We start from the raw sequence: 21,873 nt of genomic DNA, 5'->3' as shown, positions 1-21,873 counted from the left end.
CTCTCCCCTCCCCCTTAGACACACCCTCCTCTCCCCCTTAGACACACCCTCCTCTCCCCCTTAGACACACCCTCCTCTCCCCCTTAGACACACCCTCCTCTCCCCATTAGACACACCCTCCTCTCCCCTCCCCCTTAGACACACCCTCCTCTCCCCTCCCCCTTAGACACACCCTCCCCATTAGACACACCCTCCTCCCCCCCCCCTTAGACACCCCCCCCTCCCCTACCCCCCAGAAACACTGTCCCAGGACTATAGATCAGGGATTTCTGGACAGGCCTGGTAGACTCTCCATTCCATCTCCCTTATTTCTCTGAAAAGTGTGCACACATGTATGTCCCGATATGGACATGACAGGTTTACATGTATTGTATAGACTACAGCCTCACATTACCCTGGCCTCTGCAATGTTCCTCGGGACTTATGTTCCGTAAGAGGGGATAAAACAAGTGTCCACCTTTGTGATGATAAGGATTTAGGATATGGTTGGTCTGGGAGAACTCTGTTCCCCTGGTAGGCCCCACCACACCCCAGCTTCAGACACTACACGCCTAAATAAAGCCTCTGCTGATGACCCTGGTGTCTCTCTCTCTCCTTATGGTGAATGTGCATATCTGTCTTTTGATGTACCTGTTAATGCTCTAGCATTGTGTCCAACCTCAACACAACACACACATAAGTACATCAAAATCTTAGAACTTTTCCTTTTCTAAGTCAACGTGCACCTCCCTGTGCTATAGCTTTGTTAGGAAAACAAACAGGACAGTTACACTCCAACTGCAATATAACTTGTTTATTGACAATGATCAGATACAGTAGAGTGTTCCGGACGGTAGTGAGTCTCTGTGATGGTCTTCTCTTGATATCCACTCAGCCCAGCGAGTTCCAGCCAGGTGAGAAACTCCTACATTTCTGGCTCCTTGGCAACGGTCCTTACGTTGTCCGGGAGAAAGTGGGCCAGGAGACCTGCAGGGTAGAAGAACCGAGAGGCAGGAAACCAGAACAAACATCCCACATCAGCCTCCTGGAGATCCTCCAGGCTGTGTGTCCAAGTGTCCTTGAGCAAGACACTGGACCCCAAGCTGCTCCCGATGAACAGGCTAGCCTTGCATGGCAGCTCTGTCGCTGTGGGTGTGTATGAGTGGGTGAATGAGAGGCATAATGTAAAGTGCTGTGGGTGCCGGGATGGGCGGCTGTGGCTCAGAGGGTAGAGAGAGAGTTCTATCCCCAAATCCTCCAGGCAGGCACATGCACAGATAGACCCCTAGTGGTGCTCAAGCACCTGCCCTTTTGCCCTGGATGAGAAAAGTGCCCCTTCTGCTGGAGCCCAATTTTTTCTTCATCAATATTTAGGAATACAAATTACTCTCTCTGTCATCAATTCCCCCCAAATGTGTTTTGATATCTGACGGGGCATTTATTTGAGTTCTTGTGAGAATTTCGTCCTGACATGCTCCGCGGCGCTCACAAGCCCCCGCCGCGCCCCTCCCTCCTCCTTCTCCACTTAGTGCTCATGCAGTGCTGAGCACCAGTCCAAACGGCTGCAGCCTACTTCTTCTCTGACCCGCAGCATCAGACAAACAGGTAATGACGGTGTTTGTGCAATCCCCTGACGTTGTTTGATGATGAATTAACCACAACATTAGCGCCGCTGAAAGAATTACGTCGCAACTGGTCCGACGTTTCCTAACACCACTAGGGGTCTATCTGTGCACATGTCAATGGGTGCCCTTTTTTTGGTTTGAGCACCTGCCCCCAAAAATGTCTGTGCATGTGCCTGCCCACAACCAAGTCCGATGGTACAAAGTTTTGCCGGTTTGGCAGCTACACAGGCTTTCATCAACCCAGGCTAGCTATGCAGGCTCGCTACACAGGCTTTCATCAACCCAGGCTAGCTATGCAGGCTCGCTACACAGGCTTTCATCAACCCAGGCTAGCTATGCAGGCTCGCTACACAGGCTTTCATCAACCCAGGCTAGCTATGCAGGCTCGCTACACAGGCTTTCATCAACCCAGGCTAGCTATGCAGGCTCGCTACACAGGCTTTCATCAAACCAGGCTAGCTATGCAGGCTCGCTACACAGGCTTTCATCAACACAGGCTAGCTATGCAGGCTTGCTACACAGGCTTTCATCAACACAGGCTAGCTATGCAGGCTCACTACACAGGCTTTCATCAACACAGGCTAGCTATGCAGGCTCGCTACACAGGCTTTCATCAACCCAGGCTAGCTATGCAGGCTCGCTACACAGGCTTTCATCAAAGGTTCAACTCTTTGTTTTCCTCTGTAGCGGCTCTGCTGATGGACCTCACCAAAACAGGTAGGCCAGAGAAAGTGGTGTGGGGGTCAGAGCAGGAGCCAGCCTCCCATTCTCTGAGGCACAGACACACCAGACCTCCAGGTTTGTACTGAGGCACAGACACACCAGACCTCCAGGTTTGTGCTGAGGCACAGACACACCAGACCTCCAGGTTTGTACTGAGGCACAGACAAACCAGACCTCCAGGTTTGTACTGAGGCACAGACACACCAGACCTCCAGGTTTGTACTGAGGCACAGACAAACCAGACCTCCAGGTTTGTACTGAGGCACAGACAAACCAGACCTCCAGGTTTGAGACTAAGACTGGACTCAGTCAGTCTTGTCCCAGTAATTTGACCCCGAGGAGCACCCATTCTCACTCTCACTCTACTTAAATGTATCAGTAGGCCGTCCTACTGGCTCCCAGACATCTTGAATGTCTTGGCGATGGACTTTCGAAGCGCACGGAACATTCGTACGTGTAGAGGACGTCTAGGGGGCTCCTGCTTGGTCTCGTGGTCCTTCGACAGCTCCAGATTGGCAGGCGAACCACACTTAGTCCCTGTGACAAGACAACATTTAAATTGGTGAATTTGAAGTTAGGCTTTGTCAGAGTAATTAGCCAAATCTACAGGATCACTTTGTGATCCATTAAGAATGACAGGCAGTGATGGTCGCTCACCAGGTGTGACGTGAGAGCTGGGGGGAAGCTCCTCCTGGGCTGAGGGCTTCTTGGGCTCCGTCTTTCTCTTCAGGAACTGCAGGGGAAAACACAGAACATGCTGGAATCTATGGAAACTATGACAACACCTCTCAGTCCACCAAAGCATCAGGATTAAGAACAACAACAGCCACTCAGTCCCAACACTGCCTCTTCATTCTGTACTCCATTACATGAATAACCAACCCATGGTCATTCATTCTGTACTCATACGATATACTATAAGCTCTGCTCTAAAAGCTCTATTACATAAATAACCCACCTTGTTCTTGAAGAGCTTGGCTTTCTTCGGCAGGCTCCACCACTTCAAGCCCTTCCTAGCCTTTCTCGTCGCTCCTGCAGAGGTCGACGCTGTCCCAGCATCCATGATGACCGCTGCAGGGCTGAGCTCACCGAGATCTTCCCCAGGACACGGAGCTGCAGCAGCAGACTCACACAGAGTGTCCATCACTCTCTCCGTCAGGATCCTGACCGTGCGGTCCAGGGTCTCCTGGCAGGCCAGGCTGGAGGTCGAGGGAAGGTTCAGCTCAAGGCTCTTCTGCAGCTGACTCTTAACCGAGCTCTCAGCAAAGCTGTGGATGAGCTCCTGTCTGGAGGGCATGGGGGGGCTTTCTGGCAGCATCAACTCTGACGTGCTTCTGGTGGAGCTCACGGGGCTCTGAAGATGCAGGCCGGTGGTGACTGTCTGCCGGCGGAGCCGACGGACGTTGGCGAGCAGACTCTCTGAGGCGTTCTTGATCTGGAGCGCGTCCAATCCGGCGGAGTCCAGTCCTACGGCGGCGTTGGAGACTGTTGGACCCTCTTCGTCCTCACATAACTGGCTGAGATTCTCCAGTATGGAGTCCAAGAGGGCAAAGGTCAGGAGGCCGTCCTCACTCCTCTTCAGTTCAGCAGTGGAGCACTCTGAAGCTGCTACTTCTGCTCTCATGGCACTGAGAATCACCCCAAGGGTCCTCTTGGTCCAAGAGAAGGACGCCTTCGGAGGGATGATCTCAGATACACGTTCTTCAAGAGCCGACAGCTTGTCTGCAGCTTTCTGCAGGGTCCTCAGCGTGCTGTCATAAAGCTGCTGGCTGGAGGAGTGGACCTGCTCCCAGAACTTCATGCCACCAGATCTCGCCTTTGCTGAGGCCTTGTGCTGCTCAACCACCTCATGGAGATCGTCTAGGATCGCACCAAGCAGGTTCTCGCAGTTCTCAGAGGAGACCAGCAGCGATGGACGCTCTGAGCTCTCTGGATTGGCCGCATGAGGTGAGCCACGAGGGGTCGCCGGCTGGCGAGAGAGCTTCTGAGTCGCTCTCCTCAAGGCCTGCTGGAACACATCTTTCCCTTTGATCACGTACTCTTTTATGATCGTTCCCACTCGCGTGTCATGAGCCAGGCTCTGCCCAGCTGCGGGTGGGCCCTCTGGACGTAAGAAAATCAAGGTCTCCAGGACCTCGGTGGTTCTGTGTCCACTCCCTGAAAGGAGGGAGTCGACAAACAAGGAGCGGTAGATGTGCGCAACCTCCAGGGCTTCCAGCTGGTCTTTTGACCCAGTGGCGGGTACTGAAGGAGCGGGCAGATCCGAGGCCTCGACCAGGTCCATGTCCTCCAAACTTAGAGGCCTCACGGTCAACACCCTGATGAAGGTCCCCTTGTCTCCAGACAGACTCCCCTCTCTTCTCTCGTTCACCCCGGGCTGAGATGAGTCTTTCTTATCTTTCTCCATGTCTCTTCCTCAGAGACTGCCTCAGGTCACACTTGCTGTTGCAGTCCGATTTGAGAGAGAGGCTTTCACACCTGACCCCTGAAAAGGCAGACTTTTCCAAAGAACACAGAGAATGTAATTACTTTTCAGAATAATGTAATATCTACCTACACATATCTACATGAAATCATTTGTCTTGGAAATTTAAACCTTACTGAAAAAGTTGTTACAACTTGTAAGGTGCAAAACAATCAGACCATTTACTTACAAAAAATATTTCTGTAAGTAAACTTACAGAATCCTTACAAAATCCTTAAAATTCGTCATCCCAGCATCAAATGATTCTTACTGTACACTGAGGGCACTAGTATGAGTAACCACGGTAAGTTTCAGAGATGTAACACTTTCCTAGTCAGGGTTAGCAGGGAATACAACAAGCCTGTCGTGAAATGCACCCCCCTCTATTGTCTGTTCTGTATATTCCAGCATCAAATGATTCTTATTGTACACTGAGGGCACTAGTATGAGTAACCACAGTAAATTTCAGGCATGTGACACTTTCCTAGTCAGAGTTAGCAGGGGGTGCATTACATGGCAAGAAGGAATACAACATGAAATACACCCCCCTCTATTGTCTGTTCTGTATATCTCAGCATCAAATGATTCTTACTGTACACTGAGGGCACTAGTATGAGTAACCACAGTAAGTTTCAGGCATGTGACACCTTCCTAGTCAGAGTTAGCAGGGGGTGCATTTCATGGCAAGAAGGAATACAACAAGCCTGTCGTGAAATGCACTCCCCTTTATTGTCTGTTCTATATATTCCAGCATCAAATGATGCTTACTGTACACTGAGGGCACTAGTATGAGTAAGCACAGTAAGTTTCAGGCATGTGACACTTTCCTAGTCAGAGTTAGCAGGGGGTGCATTTCATGGCAAGAAGGAATACAACATGAATTCCCCCCCTCTATTGTCTGTTCTGTATATCTCAGCATCAAATGATGCTTACTGTACACTGAGGGCACTAGTATGAGTAAGTAACGTGAGTTTCAGGCATGTAACACTTTCCTAGTCAAGGTTATCAGGGGGTGCATTTCATGGCAAGAAGGAATACAACATGAAATACACCCCACTCTATTGTCTGTTCTGTATATCTCAGCATCAAATGATTCTTACTGTACACTGAGGGCACTAGTATGAGTAAGCACAGTAAGTTTCAGGCATGTAACTCTTTCCTAGTCAGGGTTAGCAGGGGGTGCATTTCATGGCAAGAAGGAATACAACAAGCCTGTCGTGAAATGCACCCCCCTCTATTGTCTGTTCTGTATATCCCAGCATCAAATGATGCTTACTGTACACTGAGGGCACTAGTATGAGTAACCACAGTAAGTTTCAGGCATGTGACACTTTCCTAGTCAGAGTTAGCAGGGGTGCATTTCATGGCAAGAAGGAATACAACAAGCCTGTCGTGAAATGCACCCCCCTCTATTGTCTGTTCTGTATATCTCAGCATCAAATGATTCTTACTGTACACTGAGGGCACTAGTATGAGTAACCACAGTAAGTTTCAGGCATGTGACACTTTCCTAGTCAGAGTTAGCAGGGGTGCATTTCATGGCAAGAAGGAATACAACAAGCCTGTTGTGAAATGCACCCCCCTCTATTGTCTGTTCTGTATATCCCAGTATCAAATGATGCTTACTGTACACTGAGGGCACTAGTATGAGTAACCACAGTAAGTTTCAGGCATGTGACACTTTCCTAGTCAGAGTTAGCAGGGGTGCATTTCATGGAAAGAAGGAATACAACAAGCCTGTCGTGAAATGCACCCCCCTCTATTGTCTGTTCTGTATATTCCAGCATCAAATGATTCTTATTGTACACTGAGGGCACTAGTATGAGTAACCACAGTAAATTTCAGGCATGTGACACTTTCCTAGTCAGAGTTAGCAGGGGGTGCATTTCATGGCAAGAAGGAATACAACATGAAATACACCCCCCTCTATTGTCTGTTCTGTATATCTCAGCATCAAATGATTCTTACTGTACACTGAGGGCACTAGTATGAGTAACCACAGTAAGTTTCAGGCATGTGACACCTTCCTAGTCAGAGTTAGCAGGGGGTGCATTTCATGGCAAGAAGGAATACAACAAGCCTGTCGTGAAATGCACTCCCCTTTATTGTCTGTTCTATATATTCCAGCATCAAATGATGCTTACTGTACACTGAGGGCACTAGTATGAGTAAGCACAGTAAGTTTCAGGCATGTGACACTTTCCTAGTCAGAGTTAGCAGGGGGTGCATTTCATGGCAAGAAGGAATACAACATGAATTCCCCCCCTCTATTGTCTGTTCTGTATATCTCAGCATCAAATGATGCTTACTGTACACTGAGGGCACTAGTATGAGTAAGTAACGTGAGTTTCAGGCATGTAACACTTTCCTAGTCAAGGTTATCAGGGGGTGCATTTCATGGCAAGAAGGAATACAACATGAAATACACCCCACTCTATTGTCTGTTCTGTATATCTCAGCATCAAATGATTCTTACTGTACACTGAGGGCACTAGTATGAGTAAGCACAGTAAGTTTCAGGCATGTAACTCTTTCCTAGTCAGGGTTAGCAGGGGGTGCATTTCATGGCAAGAAGGAATACAACAAGCCTGTCGTGAAATGCACCCCCCTCTATTGTCTGTTCTGTATATCCCAGCATCAAATGATGCTTACTGTACACTGAGGGCACTAGTATGAGTAACCACAGTAAGTTTCAGGCATGTGACACTTTCCTAGTCAGAGTTAGCAGGGGTGCATTTCATGGCAAGAAGGAATACAACAAGCCTGTCGTGAAATGCACCCCCCTCTATTGTCTGTTTTGTATATCCCAGCATCAAATGATGCTTACTGTACACTGAGGGCACTAGTAGGAGTAACCACAGTAAGTTTCAGGCATGTGACACTTTCCTAGTCAGAGTTAGCAGGGGTGCATTTCATGGCAAGAAGGAATACAACAAGCCTGTTGTGAAATGCACCCCCCTCTATTGTCTTTTCTGTATATCCCAACATCAAATGATTCTTACTGTACACTGAGGGCACGTATGAGTAACCACAGTAAGTTTCAGGCATGTGACACTTTCCTAGTCAGAGTTAGCAGGTTAGCAGCTGATAGTCTATTCTGGATCAGAAGGCTGTTGTTTTCGACCTGTCTGAGTAACCCACCCTATGCGCAGGCTAACTGCATTAAAATCGCATGCCTTTGAACCTATACATTAGTATGAAGAGCCATGTGAAATACTATGAAGCTGCTACACAAAATACGTTTCCTTTGGTAATCATACTGGGGTATATTTTCTCAGAATGCGATGTCTTGGAGCAAGAATGTTGGTTCGCGTTCGTTACTATACGGTTTGAATGACGAATTTTAAGGATTTTGTGTCGAAAATAGCATGTGATATTTACACAGATAATCGACATTCTTCTCTTGAATTCGAAGGGGGAGACTTCTGTCCAGAAGACCAGTTTTGAGAAATGTTTTAGCTTATATAATCTTCCTTTTGGCAGTCAGGGCAAAAAATAAAAAATAAACGGACTGATAGGGTGCACTTTTTCTACTTGAAAATGAGCAGCTCAGCCCAGTTTGTGAGGGATTGCGCAATCCGAGAGGAGGCTCGGCTAGTCACTGCCTCCTTACGCATCTTTCCCCGTATTTGAACAGGAAATTACAGTGATCATCGATATTGACTATAAAAATCATTGGAATGATTGGAATCATACAATAATTACATTTCTATCATAGATCAGCGGACAAATATATTTTTTATTTTTCATCGTTATTTGTTTTTTACATTTCATGATGACACAGGGGAGGCACTGCCTCCCTTGTCTCCCCTGACCGCATGTCACTGGTCTTCAGAAAGTTTCTGTTTTGTTTTCCTCATCAGTCAATGGATGTTTTGGAGAAAGAAGAAGGAAAATGTCGACCTCTGGGATGTGGGTGATGCATCCGTGCTGAATATGCTCGTCCATCTCAAATACCTCAGTGATGTCAGGTGAGCAGAACTCCCACTTCTATTTGACATCGCTCACCTCAACATCTGGACTCACGGTGGCTTTCTGACTCTTTCAGGACCAACCAGGACTTCAGACTGGTTTTCCTGTTCCAGGAGGAAGCTGAAAACTTCATCAAACTCTTCATCCAGAGCAAGCCCAGAATGTTGCAGTTTCTGACTGACCTGGAGGGGAGCGCCGTCCAGCTAGACAACATGAAGCGTGGGGCCCAGATCTCCACTGTGGCAGGCAGCTCTGTGGGGGCGGTTGGAGGGGTCCTGTCCATCGTGGGTCTGGCTCTGATCCCTGTCACAGCAGGCGTGTCCCTGGCTCTCACCATGGCTGGCGTGGGTCTGGGGGTCACCAGTGGGGTCAACAGCGTAGTCACCACAGTTACGAGTTAAGAGTTGGGCGTCTTTTACCCCGTGGAGGAGATGACCAAAGGGAAGAAGACATTCTGGCAGAACCTCAGTCTCTTTCCCCCTTTGTCATAGTCCTAGCATTGGCCTGACCAAAGATGAGGATTTCTCAGTTAATTAAATGGATCATTGACTGCACATGATTTGATTTCTTTCGATTTCAATACTAGATTCAAGACTGTCTTCATATTTATACCAATCTATACCAAACCGTGCTCTTGCATATCAAATGAATCATCTACTGTGTTCGATTTACTTCATTTTAATACTTGAATTATTTTTGTATTTTAACCAATTGGTGTTCATTGTCTGATCTACTTTTAGAAACAATGAACTGCTTTATTTAACTAAACGTAATATTTGATCATACTGTGACGGTAATATCAAGGTGTTGCTCTGTTAAATTGTTTGATCTGTTCTTACTATGCATAGTTAAGTATTTCATGTATACTAATATTGCCACACTCCTACAATAAAGACAAAAAACCTTCCATGTTTTGGTCATCTGACGCATTCATCACATTCCTGTGACTCTTTACCCCAGAACTTTTATTAATTTTATGTTAGGGTCAGGTGGGGACTGTCAGTCCATTCATGATGATGCAGATTGATGAGGATGATGACACTTCCATTAGCGTCCCAGATATGCAAATACACATCCTAGCGAACACTGACATGTCCATCAGGGTCTATTTCATACACCCCCAGCCCAATAACACACCCTGTTTACACCCCCAGCCCGATAACACACCCTGTTTACACCCCCAGCCCGATAACACACCCTGTTTACACCCCCAGCCCAATGACACACCCTGTTTACACCCCCAGCCCAATAACACACCCTGTTAACACCCCCAGCCCAATAACACACCCTGTTTACACCCCCAGCCCAATAACACACCCTGTTTACACCCCCAGCCCAATAACACACCCTGTTTACACCCCCAGCCCGATAACACACCCTGTTTACACCCCCAGCCCAATAACACACCCTGTTTACACCCCCAGCCCGATAACTCACCCTGTTTACACCCCCAGCCCAATAACACACCCTGTTTACACCCCCAGCCCGATAACACACCCTGTTTACACCCCCAGCCCAATGACACACCCTGTTTACACCCCCAGCCCGATAACTCACCCTGTTTACACCCCCAGCCCGATAACACACCCTGTTTACACCCCCAGCCCGATAACACACCCTGTTTACACTCCCAGCCCGATAACACACCCTGTTTACACCCCCAGCCCAATAACACACCCTGTTTACACCCCCAGCCCGATAACACACCCTGTTTACACCCCCAGCCCAATAACACACTCAGAGTACCTTCGGTCAGGTAAAGGTGCTCTCAGAGTACGTGTGTACTGTATCACAAGCTTCATTATGATTAAGAAATAAAGCCTCTGCTGATGACCCTGGTGTCTCTCTCTCTCCTTATGGTGAATGTGCATATCTGTCTTTTGATGTACCTGTTGTAACAGGATATTGCTCTTGCTCTTGACGAAGGCGGTCGCATTTTTCTATCCTCCCCTCCCTGACCTTCCCTGCTTGGCTGTGTCTGTGTCTTGTCTTGTCTCAAGATACTCTCTCATCATCACTCTCCGAAACTAGAAGCATGGAATTAATTAGCTGGTCTCTTAATGCTATTGACACCATCTTCTCGAAGAGAAGCTCGGGTGCGGGGGAACCCAACTGTCCGGACGGGACGTTCGCAGCTGGCTACACGATGGACGCGTGGGAGAATTGGCGTGTCGTGTGTCTAACGGCGCTTTCCGTGGAGGACGTTGAAGACGTCTTCATATTCGGAACCATGATTACAGGCTTTCTGCTGTTTGGAATAGGCGCTGGCTTTGTATATCGTAAAATCAAGGAAACGGCTGCAGCCGTCAAAAGCCCCGTTAGGCTGCCCGATATGATTGATGCGGTGGGCAGAGTTGCTGGAGCTCAGTCTGTGAACTTACAACGCAGCATTGATTACAACAGGGATAAGTTTGCGGCTCTGCAGAGGAAGATGGAGGACTTGGAGACCTTCCTGAAGGGTGGACGCGAAAATTGAGTTGCGGCTACTCGTCAAAACAACTACCCCAATCTTATCCTCTTTCGGCCCCGTAACCAGCACAAGGCCTGGCCAAGGTCGTTGCTGGAAAACAACTCCCCGGGAGAGCGCTGAAGCGAGACTATCTTGCTCCTCCCTTCCCCCCCCCCACCGACATCTGTGGTTTGGTCTCTACCCGGGTCATGACCAAGGATGTCTCCTGGCCAACACAATCTGCATAGGGAGAATCGGACTGATTGTGGCCTAGGTCGAGGGCGCCAACCCAGACTTACTCACACATTAACTTTCACCTACTACAGATATCACCACCCCCCCACCCCCATCCAACGCCTTCGCCTGCTTGTTTCCCCAGGGTGGCTGGCGGTTCTGTGTCCAGCGCCTACATGGCTGCAGGTCCAGATGCTGCTTGTCTACCCCCCCCCCCACTCGTTGCAAGTATCGTGTTTTTGTAAATGCTGTTGTGCTTATGTGCTGAGGTTTTTGTCTGTTCCCACACTGTACTCCTCTAGGAGCATTGTCTGGGGGTTGCCTTTTTCTCTCCTCCTCTCTCCTCATGTTATGCTGTAACTTTCTAGTGGCGCCGAAATTGGCTGCCTAGGTAGGCTCTCCTGCCGAAGTAAATTCCTTGTCTGTGCAAACTTTCATGGCGAATAAAAACCCATTCTGATTCTGATTCTGATTCTGATTCTGTTAATGCTCTAGCATTGTGTCCAACCACAACACACACATAAGTACATCAGAATCTTAGAATCTTTCCTTTTCTAAGTCAACGCGCACCTCCCTGTGCTATAGCTTTGTTAGGAAAACAAACAGGACAGTTACACTCCAACTGCAATATAACTTGTTTATTGACAATGATCAGATACAGTAGAGTGTTCCGGACGGTAGTGAGTCTCTGTGATGGTCTTCTCTTGATATCCACTCAGCCCAGCGAGTTCCAGCCAGGTGAGAAACTCCTACATTTCTGGCTCCTTGGCAACGGTCCTTACGTTGTCCGGGAGAAAGTGGGCCAGGAGACCTGCAGGGTAGAAGAACCGAGAGGCAGGAAACCAGAACAAACATCCCACATCAGCCTCCTGGAGATCCTCCAGGCTGTGTGTCCAAGTGTCCTTGAGCAAGACACTGGACCCCAAGCTGCTCCCGGTGAACAGGCTAGCCTTGCATGGCAGCTCTGTCGCTGTGGGTGTGTATGAGTGGGTGAATGAGAGGCATAATGTAAAGTGCTGTGGGTGCCGGGATGGGCGGCTGTGGCTCAGAGGGTAGAGAGAGAGTTCTATCCCCAAATCCTCCAGGCAGGCACGTGCACAGATAGACCCCTAGTGGTGCTCAAGCACCTGCCCTTTTGCCCTGGATGAGAAAAGTGCCCCTTCTGCTGGAGCCCAATTTTTTCTTCATTCATCAATATTTAGGAATACAAATTACTCTCTCTGTCATCAATTCCCCCCAAATGTGTTTTGATATCTGACGGGGCATTTATTTGAGTTCTTGTGAGAATTTCGTCCTGACATGCTCCGCGGCGCTCACAAGCCCCCGCCGCGCCCCTCCCTCCTCCTTCTCCACTTAGTGCTCATGCAGTGCTGAGCACCAGTCCAAACGGCTGCAGCCTACTTCTTCTCTGACCCGCAGCATCAGACAAACAGGTAATGACGGTGTTTGTGCAATCCCCTGACGTTGTTTGATGATGAATTAACCACAACATTAGCGCCGCTGAAAGAATTACGTCGCAACTGGTCCGACGTTTCCTAACACCACTAGGGGTCTATCTGTGCACATGTCAATGGGTGCCCTTTTTTTGGTTTGAGCACCTGCCCCCAAAAATGTCTGTGCATGTGCCTGCCCACAACCAAGTCCGATGGTACAAAGTTTTGCCGGTTTGGCAGCTACACAGGCTTTCATCAACCCAGGCTAGCTATGCAGGCTCGCTACACAGGCTTTCATCAACCCAGGCTAGCTATGCAGGCTCGCTACACAGGCTTTCATCAACCCAGGCTAGCTATGCAGGCTCGCTACACAGGCTTTCATCAACCCAGGCTAGCTATGCAGGCTCGCTACACAGGCTTTCATCAACCCAGGCTAGCTATGCAGGCTCGCTACACAGGCTTTCATCAACCCAGGCTAGCTATGCAGGCTCGCTACACAGGCTTTCATCAACCCAGGCTAGCTATGCAGGCTCGCTACACAGGCTTTCATCAACCCAGGCTAGCTATGCAGGCTCGCTACACAGGCTTTCATCAACCCAGGCTAGCTATGCAGGCTCGCTACACAGGCTTTCATCAACCCAGGCTAGCTATGCAGGCTCGCTACACAGGCTTTCATCAACCCAGGCTAGCTATGCAGGCTCGCTACACAGGCTTTCATCAACCCAGGCTAGCTATGCAGGCTCGCTACACAGGCTTTCATCAACCCAGGCTAGCTATGCAGGCTCGCTACACAGGCTTTCATCAAAGGTTCAACTCTTTGTTTTCCTCTGTAGCGGCTCTGCTGATGGACCTCACCAAAACAGGTAGGCCAGAGAAAGTGGTGTGGGGGTCAGAGCAGGAGCCAGCCTCCCATTCTCTGAGGCACAGACACACCAGACCTCCAGGTTTGTACTGAGGCACAGACACACCAGACCTCCAGGTTTGTGCTGAGGCACAGACACACCAGACCTCCAGGTTTGTACTGAGGCACAGACAAACCAGACCTCCAGGTTTGTACTGAGGCACAGACAAACCAGACCTCCAGGTTTGTACTGAGGCACAGACACACCAGACCTCCAGGTTTGTACTGAGGCACAGACAAACCAGACCTCCAGGTTTGTACTGAGGCACAGACAAACCAGACCTCCAGGTTTGAGACTAAGACTGGACTCAGTCAGTCTTGTCCCAGTAATTTGACCCCGAGGAGCACCCATTCTCACTCTCACTCTACTTAAATGTATCAGTAGGCCGTCCTACTGGCTCCCAGACATCTTGAATGTCTTGGCGATGGACTTTCGAAGCGCACGGAACATTCGTACGTGTAGAGGACGTCTAGGGGGCTCCTGCTTGGTCTCGTGGTCCTTCGACAGCTCCAGATTGGCAGGCGAACCACACTTAGTCCCTGTGACAAGACAACATTTAAATTGGTGAATTTGAAGTTAGGCTTTGTCAGAGTAATTAGCCAAATCTACAGGATCACTTTGTGATCCATTAAGAATGACAGGCAGTGATGGTCGCTCACCAGGTGTGACGTGAGAGCTGGGGGGAAGCTCCTCCTGGGCTGAGGGCTTCTTGGGCTCCGTCTTTCTCTTCAGGAACTGCAGGGGAAAACACAGAACATGCTGGAATCTATGGAAACTATGACAACACCTCTCAGTCCACCAAAGCATCAGGATTAAGAACAACAACAGCCACTCAGTCCCAACACTGCCTCTTCATTCTATACTCCATTACATGAATAACCAACCCATGGTCATTCATTCTGTACTCATATGATATACTATAAGCTCTGCTCTAAAAGCTCTATTACATAAATAACCCACCTTGTTCTTGAAGAGCTTGGCTTTCTTCGGCAGGCTCCACCACTTCAAGCCCTTCCTAGCCTTTCTCGTCGCTCCTGCAGAGGTCGACGCTGTCCCAGCATCCATGATGACCGCTGCAGGGCTGAGCTCACCGAGATCTTCCCCAGGACACGGAGCTGCAGCAGCAGACTCACACAGAGTGTCCATCACTCTCTCCGTCAGGATCCTGACCGTGCGGTCCAGGGTCTCCTGGCAGGCCAGGCTGGAGGTCGAGGGAAGGTTCAGCTCAAGGCTCTTCTGCAGCTGACTCTTAACCGAGCTCTCAGCATAGCTGTGGATGAGCTCCTGTCTGGAGGGCATCGGGCGGCTTTCTGGCAGCATCAACTCTGACGTGCTTCTGGTGGAGCCCACGGGGCTCTGAAGATGCAGGCCGGTGGTGGCTGTCTGCCGGCGGAGCCGACGGACGTTGGCGAGCAGACTCTCTGAGGCGGTCTTGATCTGGAGCGCGTCCAATCCAGCGGAGTCCAGTCCTACTGCGGCGTTGGAGACTGTTGGACCCTCTTCGTCCTCACATAACTGGCTGAGATTCTCCAGTATGGAGTCCAAGAGGGCACAGGTCAGGAGGCCGTCCTCACTCCTCTTTAGTTCAGCAGTGGAGCACTCTGAAGCGGCTACTTCTGCTCTCATGGCACTGAGAATCACCCCAAGGGTCCTCTTGGTCCAAGAGAAGGACGCCTTCGGAGGGATGATCTCAGATACACGTTCTTCAAGAGCCGACAGCTTGTCTGCAGCTTTCTGCAGGGTCCTCAGCGTGCTGTCATAAAGCTGCTGGCTGGAGGAGTGGACCTGCTCCCAGAACTTCATGCCACCAGATCTCGCCTTTGCTGAGGCCTTGTGCTGCTCAACCACCTCATGGAGATCGTCTAGGATCGCACCAAGCAGGTTCTCGCAGTTCTCAGAGGAGACCAGCAGCGATGGACGCTCTGAGCTCTCTGGATTGGCCGCATGAGGTGAGCCACGAGGGGTCGCTGGCTGGCGAGAGAGCTTCTGAGTCGCTCTCCTCAAGGCCTGCTGGAACACATCTTTCCCTTTGGTCACGTACTCTTTTATGATCGTTCCCACTCGCGTGTCATGAGCCAGGCTCTGCCCAGCTGCGGGTGGGCCCTCTGGACGTAAGAAAATCAAGGTCTCCAGGACCTCGGTGGTTCTGTGTCCACTCCCTGGAAGGAGGGAGTCGACAAACAAGGAGCGGTAGATGTGGGAAAAGGACATCTCCGGACGCCTTAGGATCAGCGAATGATCCAGGATGGCTGAGATGCCTTCGACGAGCTCATCGATTTCCAATTCCTCTACGGCCTTGTTTAGACAGGCCAACATCTGTTCGTTGGCCAGCTGCTGAAGTTTGGTCAAGCCTTCGTTCTTCACGCTCTCCCGATAGCAGAACTCACTACTTATGGCTCTGCAGGCTGCTGTCACCGTGTCGACAGACCGGATCAACAGAAGCCTGATGAGAGACGGGGGCAAACTTTCCAGAGACGTCTCGTTCATCAAAGAGACGCTCTCGTCCGCCGTCACATCTCCCATCCTGGAAGAGCTCACCAGGGGGGTCAGTATGGCCGCTGCCTTGCAGACCATCTTCTTGACTTCAGAGGAAACATCCAATGTGTCCCATCCTGTGAGGGAGGAGCTGTTCCCTGCTCTGGATGATGAAGACTGGCTGTCCAGCAACTCAACAGCACTCTTCACGGATCTAATGATCCCATCGACCAGGTCACTGGCCAGGGAATGTCCAGAGTGACCGCTCCCCAGATAAGGGATCGTGACCAAATCCTCAGTTCTTGATTGGCTGGATGGCGATGTGGACGAGCTCTCCTTCCTACACGGCCCAAACTGCTCCTCCAGCTTCAGCTCCACAGCCTGGACAACGTTGGTCCTCGACATGGTGGTCAGGAGCTCTCCGAGGGACCTTCCAGAAGACAGACTGCTGCTCCCTGACCTTCTCAGCAGCGGTAGAGTCTGCACGTCGGCACAGACAGCAGAGAGGAAGTAGCTCACAGAGGAAACGGTAACGGGCCCTTGAGCTTCTTCTTGGATTGCGGCCCTGGCTGCTAGGATGTTGCCGATGACCGGCACGATCACCTCAGCTGCCACAGAGCCCAGACTGGCCTTGGCCTCCACCTGCAGATCCGGAGAGGGAGTTCCACTCTGTCTGCTGAGCGCCACCTGGCTTTCTGTGTCAGCCTGCAGCATGGCGGACACTTTGGTCAGCATCTCCTGGGATAGCAGCCCAGCAGCTGATGTGCTGCAGGTCTGGGCGCCTGGGACATCTCGGCTGGCGTCCAAGCGAGGCAACATGTCTGGCAGCCTGTTGTTGATCAGCTGCAACACCGCACTGATCACAGAGATGGGCAGCTTGGTGTGGCTCGACAGGGCTGAGGAGCAGGCTGTCTTCATCGCCCTCTGGCTGCCAGACGTGGTGCTGCTGCTGGCTGTGCTGGGGGGCATTCTCTCCACTCCACTGACGCCCTGGGAAGTGGACGCAACCTCCAGGGCTTCCAGCTGGTCTTTTGACCCAGTGGCGGGTACTGAAGGAGCGGGCAGATCCGAGGCCTCGACCAGGTCCATGTCCTCCAAACTTAGAGGCCTCACGGTCAACACCCTGATGAAGGTCCCCTTGTCTCCAGACAGACTCCCCTCTCTTCCCTCGTTCACCCCGGGCTGAGATGAGTCTTTCTTATCTTTCTCCATGTCTCTTCCTCAGAGACTGCCTCAGGTCACACTTGCTGTTGCAGTCCGATTTGAGAGAGAGGCTTTTACACCTGACCCCTGAAAAGGCAGACTTTTCCAAAGAACACAGAGAATGTAATTACTTTTTCAGAATAATCTAATATCTACCTACACATATCTACATGAAATCATTTGTCTTGGAAATTTAAACCTTACAACTTAAGGTGCAAAACGATGGGACCATATGATTACATTATAATATTTCTGTGTTCCAATACGAATTTGTCAAAGTTAAGGCGTCTTAGAGATCGTTTTATTCTTTGTCCAAGAACATGTTCACTTAAAACTGAGCACAGTGGTCATAATGGTCTTTTACAGTTTATTTGATGAATTACGTCATAATACAGCAAACGTCATCAAACAACAGACGGCGAAATTTCAAGATAGCGCTATTTACTTTTCCAAAAAACACAGAGAATAGGCTACAATAACTTTTTCAGATTAATGTATTATCTACCTTCACATCTACCCGAGAACATGGTCTTGACAATTTAAACCTTACAACTTTAAAAAGTCCCCATATCCCCTAGGTGAAAAACAAACATTTACTTACATATATAATATTTCTGTGTTCCAATACGAATTCGTCAAGGTGAAAGCGTCGTAGAGATCCAAATCCTTGTCCAAGAAAACTTTCTATAAGAAATGAGAGCAGTGATCAGAACGGCCTTTTATAGTTTATTTGATGAATTACGTCATAATACAGCAAACGTCATCAAACAGCAGATGGCGCTCTTTACACCCGGTCTGTTTAGAGTCCAGGCCGTGGTCTCTTATCAGTGTTAAACAGGGGCGAACATTTAATTGTACATGAACTGTTTGAAAACACTTTTTGAAAACGGAAAATGTAAGCCCTCACACACTTTGTATCAAGAAAAATATATTTAACGGCCCCATCCACTGTTATATAGATTTTAAAAAGCTGTCAGCACCCACATTGTAAAATAAACCGACGCCGTTGGTGTTCCATATTTGCTTTATTTAATTATGATTTACCCATTTAGACTAATCAGGTTTATTTCGACTGGATATCATCCTTGTGCACAGACGCTTCACCGTTAAACACTGGAGGCAATAGTTCTCTTGAACGCTGCCTGTCTTACATCATGGCGGGTCTGCAGGACCATCGACCCAAACATGAAGCAACAACTTTTCATTGGTGTGATTATGATATTCATACAAACATAAACGCCACTGGATTGTAACGCCTGTTGATAACATTGTTTATTATCAGCAGAAACGACACCGAACGCCTCAAGAGGTGTGGTCACCTTGGTAAAGTAAGGAAAACGAAACTTGTTTCTTACAGGCTTTTATGAGGGTGGCTGAAAGCTCACTCTCAGAAACTTACTCAGAAAGCGATTGCATTAGACAAATCCTGGTAACAAATGTAAACTGTCAGACATGCTCAAAACCTAGGCTAATTGTTTACATTTACATTACAGTTCTTTATTAGGAACTCGTGCCAGATGACAGACGCTTTAGCCACAAACGGATCAGCCTCCAACGAACGTGGAAGTTCATCATGATCAGGTGAGACTACTAGAATACTTAATGTTCATTAAGTTCCTTATTTGTTTGACAATAGCCTTGTCTGTAACCAGGAGAAGAATGTCTGTAACCAGTGTTCGTCATGCTGGCTGATCTGTATGAATAACCCTGGCTTGTTTATTCAACTGGATCGTGCCTCACTAAACTCAAATGCAAAGTTCTTTATTGGCATAAATACTCAGGAAAACAATATTGCCAAATCATTTTCACCACATATCAGGGAATCTAACTATCATCTATCACAAAACAAACACCCATATAAACATTATGTCATAGTTTACTGTAGCTATTCTAACGAAGTCTTGTATTTCAGAGAGGAGCTTACTGAGGTCCTGTGTCAGTACAAGTCAGACACCCTGAGCCACATAGCCACTCTGACGGACTTCTGTGACAGGCACTCAAAATGGAGCCTTCACAGGGAGACAGAGCTGGAGATGATGAGAGACATCAAGGAAAGGGCTGACAGAATCAACCTGACTTTCAAGCATGTCAAAGAGTCTCCGAACAGGTGGAATGCGCTGGGAGAGTACCTGAAGAGTGGCCTGACGCAGGTGACAGCAGCCAGGCGATGGGAGGAGCTGGAGAAGGAGCTGGCGGAGGTGTTGAAGGACACCCTGGCCGGGCTGGAGGAACTGGACCACTTCCTGGATGCTGTGGAGAGGCTGGCGGTCACTTCTGTGTCTGTGTTCGATGACGAGTGTCCGTTTGGTGACCAGGAGGTGAGCCCTGCCGGTGTCCGTGATGTCATCACTGCCTCACAGGAAGCGTGTCCTCTGCTGGTCCGGTTCAGGAGGAACGCAGGAGACTTCTTTCTGCCCAGCCTCTTCAACGTGCCGGTGTTGGCTATCCAGCTGGACTCGTACATACGCAGCACCCAGCAGCTCTGTGACAAGCTGGAGAGCAAGTAAGAGAGCCCAGTGTAGACCGTTACTGTAGCCCCAGCTTGCTGGATCAGGATGCAGGGTTACATTAAGTCTTATTATTCTTATACTATTACATGATCTTAACATCCTTTTCCCGCTGCAGATTGATGACAGCATCACAGACGGAGAGTGAACCAACGTAAGACCTGTCGTTGACATCTTAGGAATCCTTTGCAGCCTGTTTTACTGTATGTTGTAGCTTCTGCTGCCTGCTCGGTTATATTCAGACTTCAGAAAGTTTCTGTTTTGTTTTCCTCATCAGTCAATGGATGTTTTGGAGAAAGAAGAAGGAAAATGTCGACCTCTGGGATGTGGGTGATGCATCCGTGCTGAATATGCTCGTCCATCTCAAATACCTCAGTGATGTCAGGTAAGCAGAACTCCCACTTCTATTTTACATCGCTCACCTCAACATCTGGACTCACGGTGGCTTTCTGACTCTTTCAGGACCAACCAGGACTTCAGACTGGTTTTCCTGTTCCAGGAGGAAGCTGAAAACTTCATCAAACTCTTCATCCAGAGCAAGCCCAGAATGTTGCAGTTTCTGTCTGACCTGGAGGGGAGCGCCGTCCAGCTAGACAACATGAAGCGTGGGGCCCAGATCTCCACTGTGGCAGGCAGCTCTGTGGGGGCGGTTGGAGGGGTCCTGTCCATCGTGGGTCTGGCTCTGATCCCTGTCACAGCAGGCGTGTCCCTGGCTCTCACCATGGCTGGCGTGGGTCTGGGGGTCACCAGTGGGGTCAACAGCGTAGTCACCACAGTCACAGAGACCGCCGTCAACGCCACTCAACAGAAAAAAGCCAACGAGTTGTTCCAGAGTTTTATGGAGGACGTGCAGAAGCTCCAGGGGTGCCTGGAAGATGTGGCCACAAAGATGGTTCCTGTGGTGAGTGAGGTGGACGCAACCGCCGGAGCAGGGAAGATCGTGGGGAAAGGTTATGCCATCGGGAAAGGAATCGACTCCTTGATCGATTGTGCCTCGGGTATGAAACTTCTGAGGAGTGAGGATGCGATTGCTGACCTGGGACAGGCCGCTAAAGGGACGCCCCTCGCCCTCTCCAAGGCAGCCCGGGGGGGGTTCATCGCTCTCAACGCCCTGTTCATTGGCCTGGACGTGTTCTTCATCTGCAAGGACAGCGTCAACCTGGCCAACGGCAGCAAGAGTGAGGTTTCCCAGCTCATCCGGGCACGAGCACGGCTCTGGCGCTCTGAACTGGAGTCATGGCAGAAGATCCACGATTCCCTGCAGAGAGGTCTGCTAACGTCCCAGGACAGCGAGAACCTGCTGAAGATGCCCTTTTACCCTGTGGAGGAGATGACCAAAGGGAAGAAGACGTTCTGGCAGAAATTCAGTCTCTTTTCCTCTTTTTCATAGTCCTAGCATTGGCCTGACCAATGGTGAGGATTTCTCACTTTAAATGGATAATTTGACTGTACAGGACTTGATTGATTTCTATTTCAACACTAGATTAAAAAATGTCGTTCAATTGAAACCAAACCTTGCTCTTCCACATTTAAATGTATAATCTACTGTGTTCGTCTTATTTTATTTTAATTCTTTGTTTATTTACATTTACATTTAGTTATTTAGCAGACGCTCTTATCCAGAGCGACTTACAGTAAGTACAGGGACATTCCCCCGAGGCAAGTAAGGTGAAGTGCCTTGCCCAAGGACACAACGTCAGTTGCATGACCGGGAATCGAACTGGCAACCTTCGGATTACTAGCCCGATTCCCTCACCGCTCAGCCATCTGACTGAATTGATATTTGAACAATTACTGTTAATTGTCTGCATTGTCTATTACTTTAACTTGACCTTATTTAATTTTATTTAACTAAACGTAATATCTTATCATACTGTGACTGTAATATCAAGGCGTTGCTCTGTTAA

At 49.2% G+C, this 21,873-nt stretch overlaps 2 protein-coding genes across 2 annotated transcripts; both read left to right on the top strand.

Annotated features, from left to right (window-relative positions):
- Positions 1 to 8,658: 8,658 nt before the first annotated feature.
- LOC136937648 (apolipoprotein L3-like) lies at positions 8,659 to 9,164 on the top strand. Its single transcript, XM_067230882.1, has 2 exons — positions 8,659 to 8,762; positions 8,840 to 9,164. The coding sequence occupies exons 1-2, from the start codon at positions 8,662 to 8,664 to the stop codon at positions 9,162 to 9,164; spliced, it is 426 nt and encodes a 141-aa protein (XP_067086983.1). The 5' UTR covers positions 8,659 to 8,661.
- A 9,814-nt stretch (positions 9,165 to 18,978) lies between these two features.
- Positions 18,979 to 21,544, top strand: LOC136940859 (uncharacterized). The gene is made up of 5 exons (XM_067233184.1): positions 18,979 to 19,040; positions 19,372 to 19,962; positions 20,085 to 20,120; positions 20,244 to 20,351; positions 20,429 to 21,544. Exons 1-5 carry the CDS (start codon positions 19,033 to 19,035, stop codon positions 21,354 to 21,356), a joined length of 1,671 nt encoding a protein of 556 aa, XP_067089285.1. The 5' UTR covers positions 18,979 to 19,032; the 3' UTR covers positions 21,357 to 21,544.
- Positions 21,545 to 21,873: the final 329 nt, after the last annotated feature.

Source organism: Osmerus mordax, chromosome 3 (genome assembly GCF_038355195.1).
Source record: "Osmerus mordax isolate fOsmMor3 chromosome 3, fOsmMor3.pri, whole genome shotgun sequence".
Lineage (NCBI taxonomy): Eukaryota > Metazoa > Chordata > Actinopteri > Osmeriformes > Osmeridae > Osmerus > Osmerus mordax.
The sequence above is the reverse complement of the archived record's forward strand: the minus strand, read 5'-3'. Positions and strand labels throughout refer to the sequence as shown.

Bases quoted from the DNA above. Each gene is read 5' to 3' on its own strand.
- LOC136937648 (XM_067230882.1), top strand. From the start codon at position 8,662: ATGTTTTGGAGAAAGAAGAAGGAAAATGTCGACCTCTGGGATGTGGGT. The intron at 8,763-8,839 runs GTGAGCAGAACT...TGACTCTTTCAG, and splicing joins AAATACCTCAGTGATGTCAG to GACCAACCAGGACTTCAGAC.
- LOC136940859 (XM_067233184.1), top strand. The intron at 19,963-20,084 runs GTAAGAGAGCCC...TTCCCGCTGCAG, and splicing joins TGTGACAAGCTGGAGAGCAA to ATTGATGACAGCATCACAGA. The intron at 20,121-20,243 runs GTAAGACCTGTC...TTTCCTCATCAG, and splicing joins CAGACGGAGAGTGAACCAAC to TCAATGGATGTTTTGGAGAA.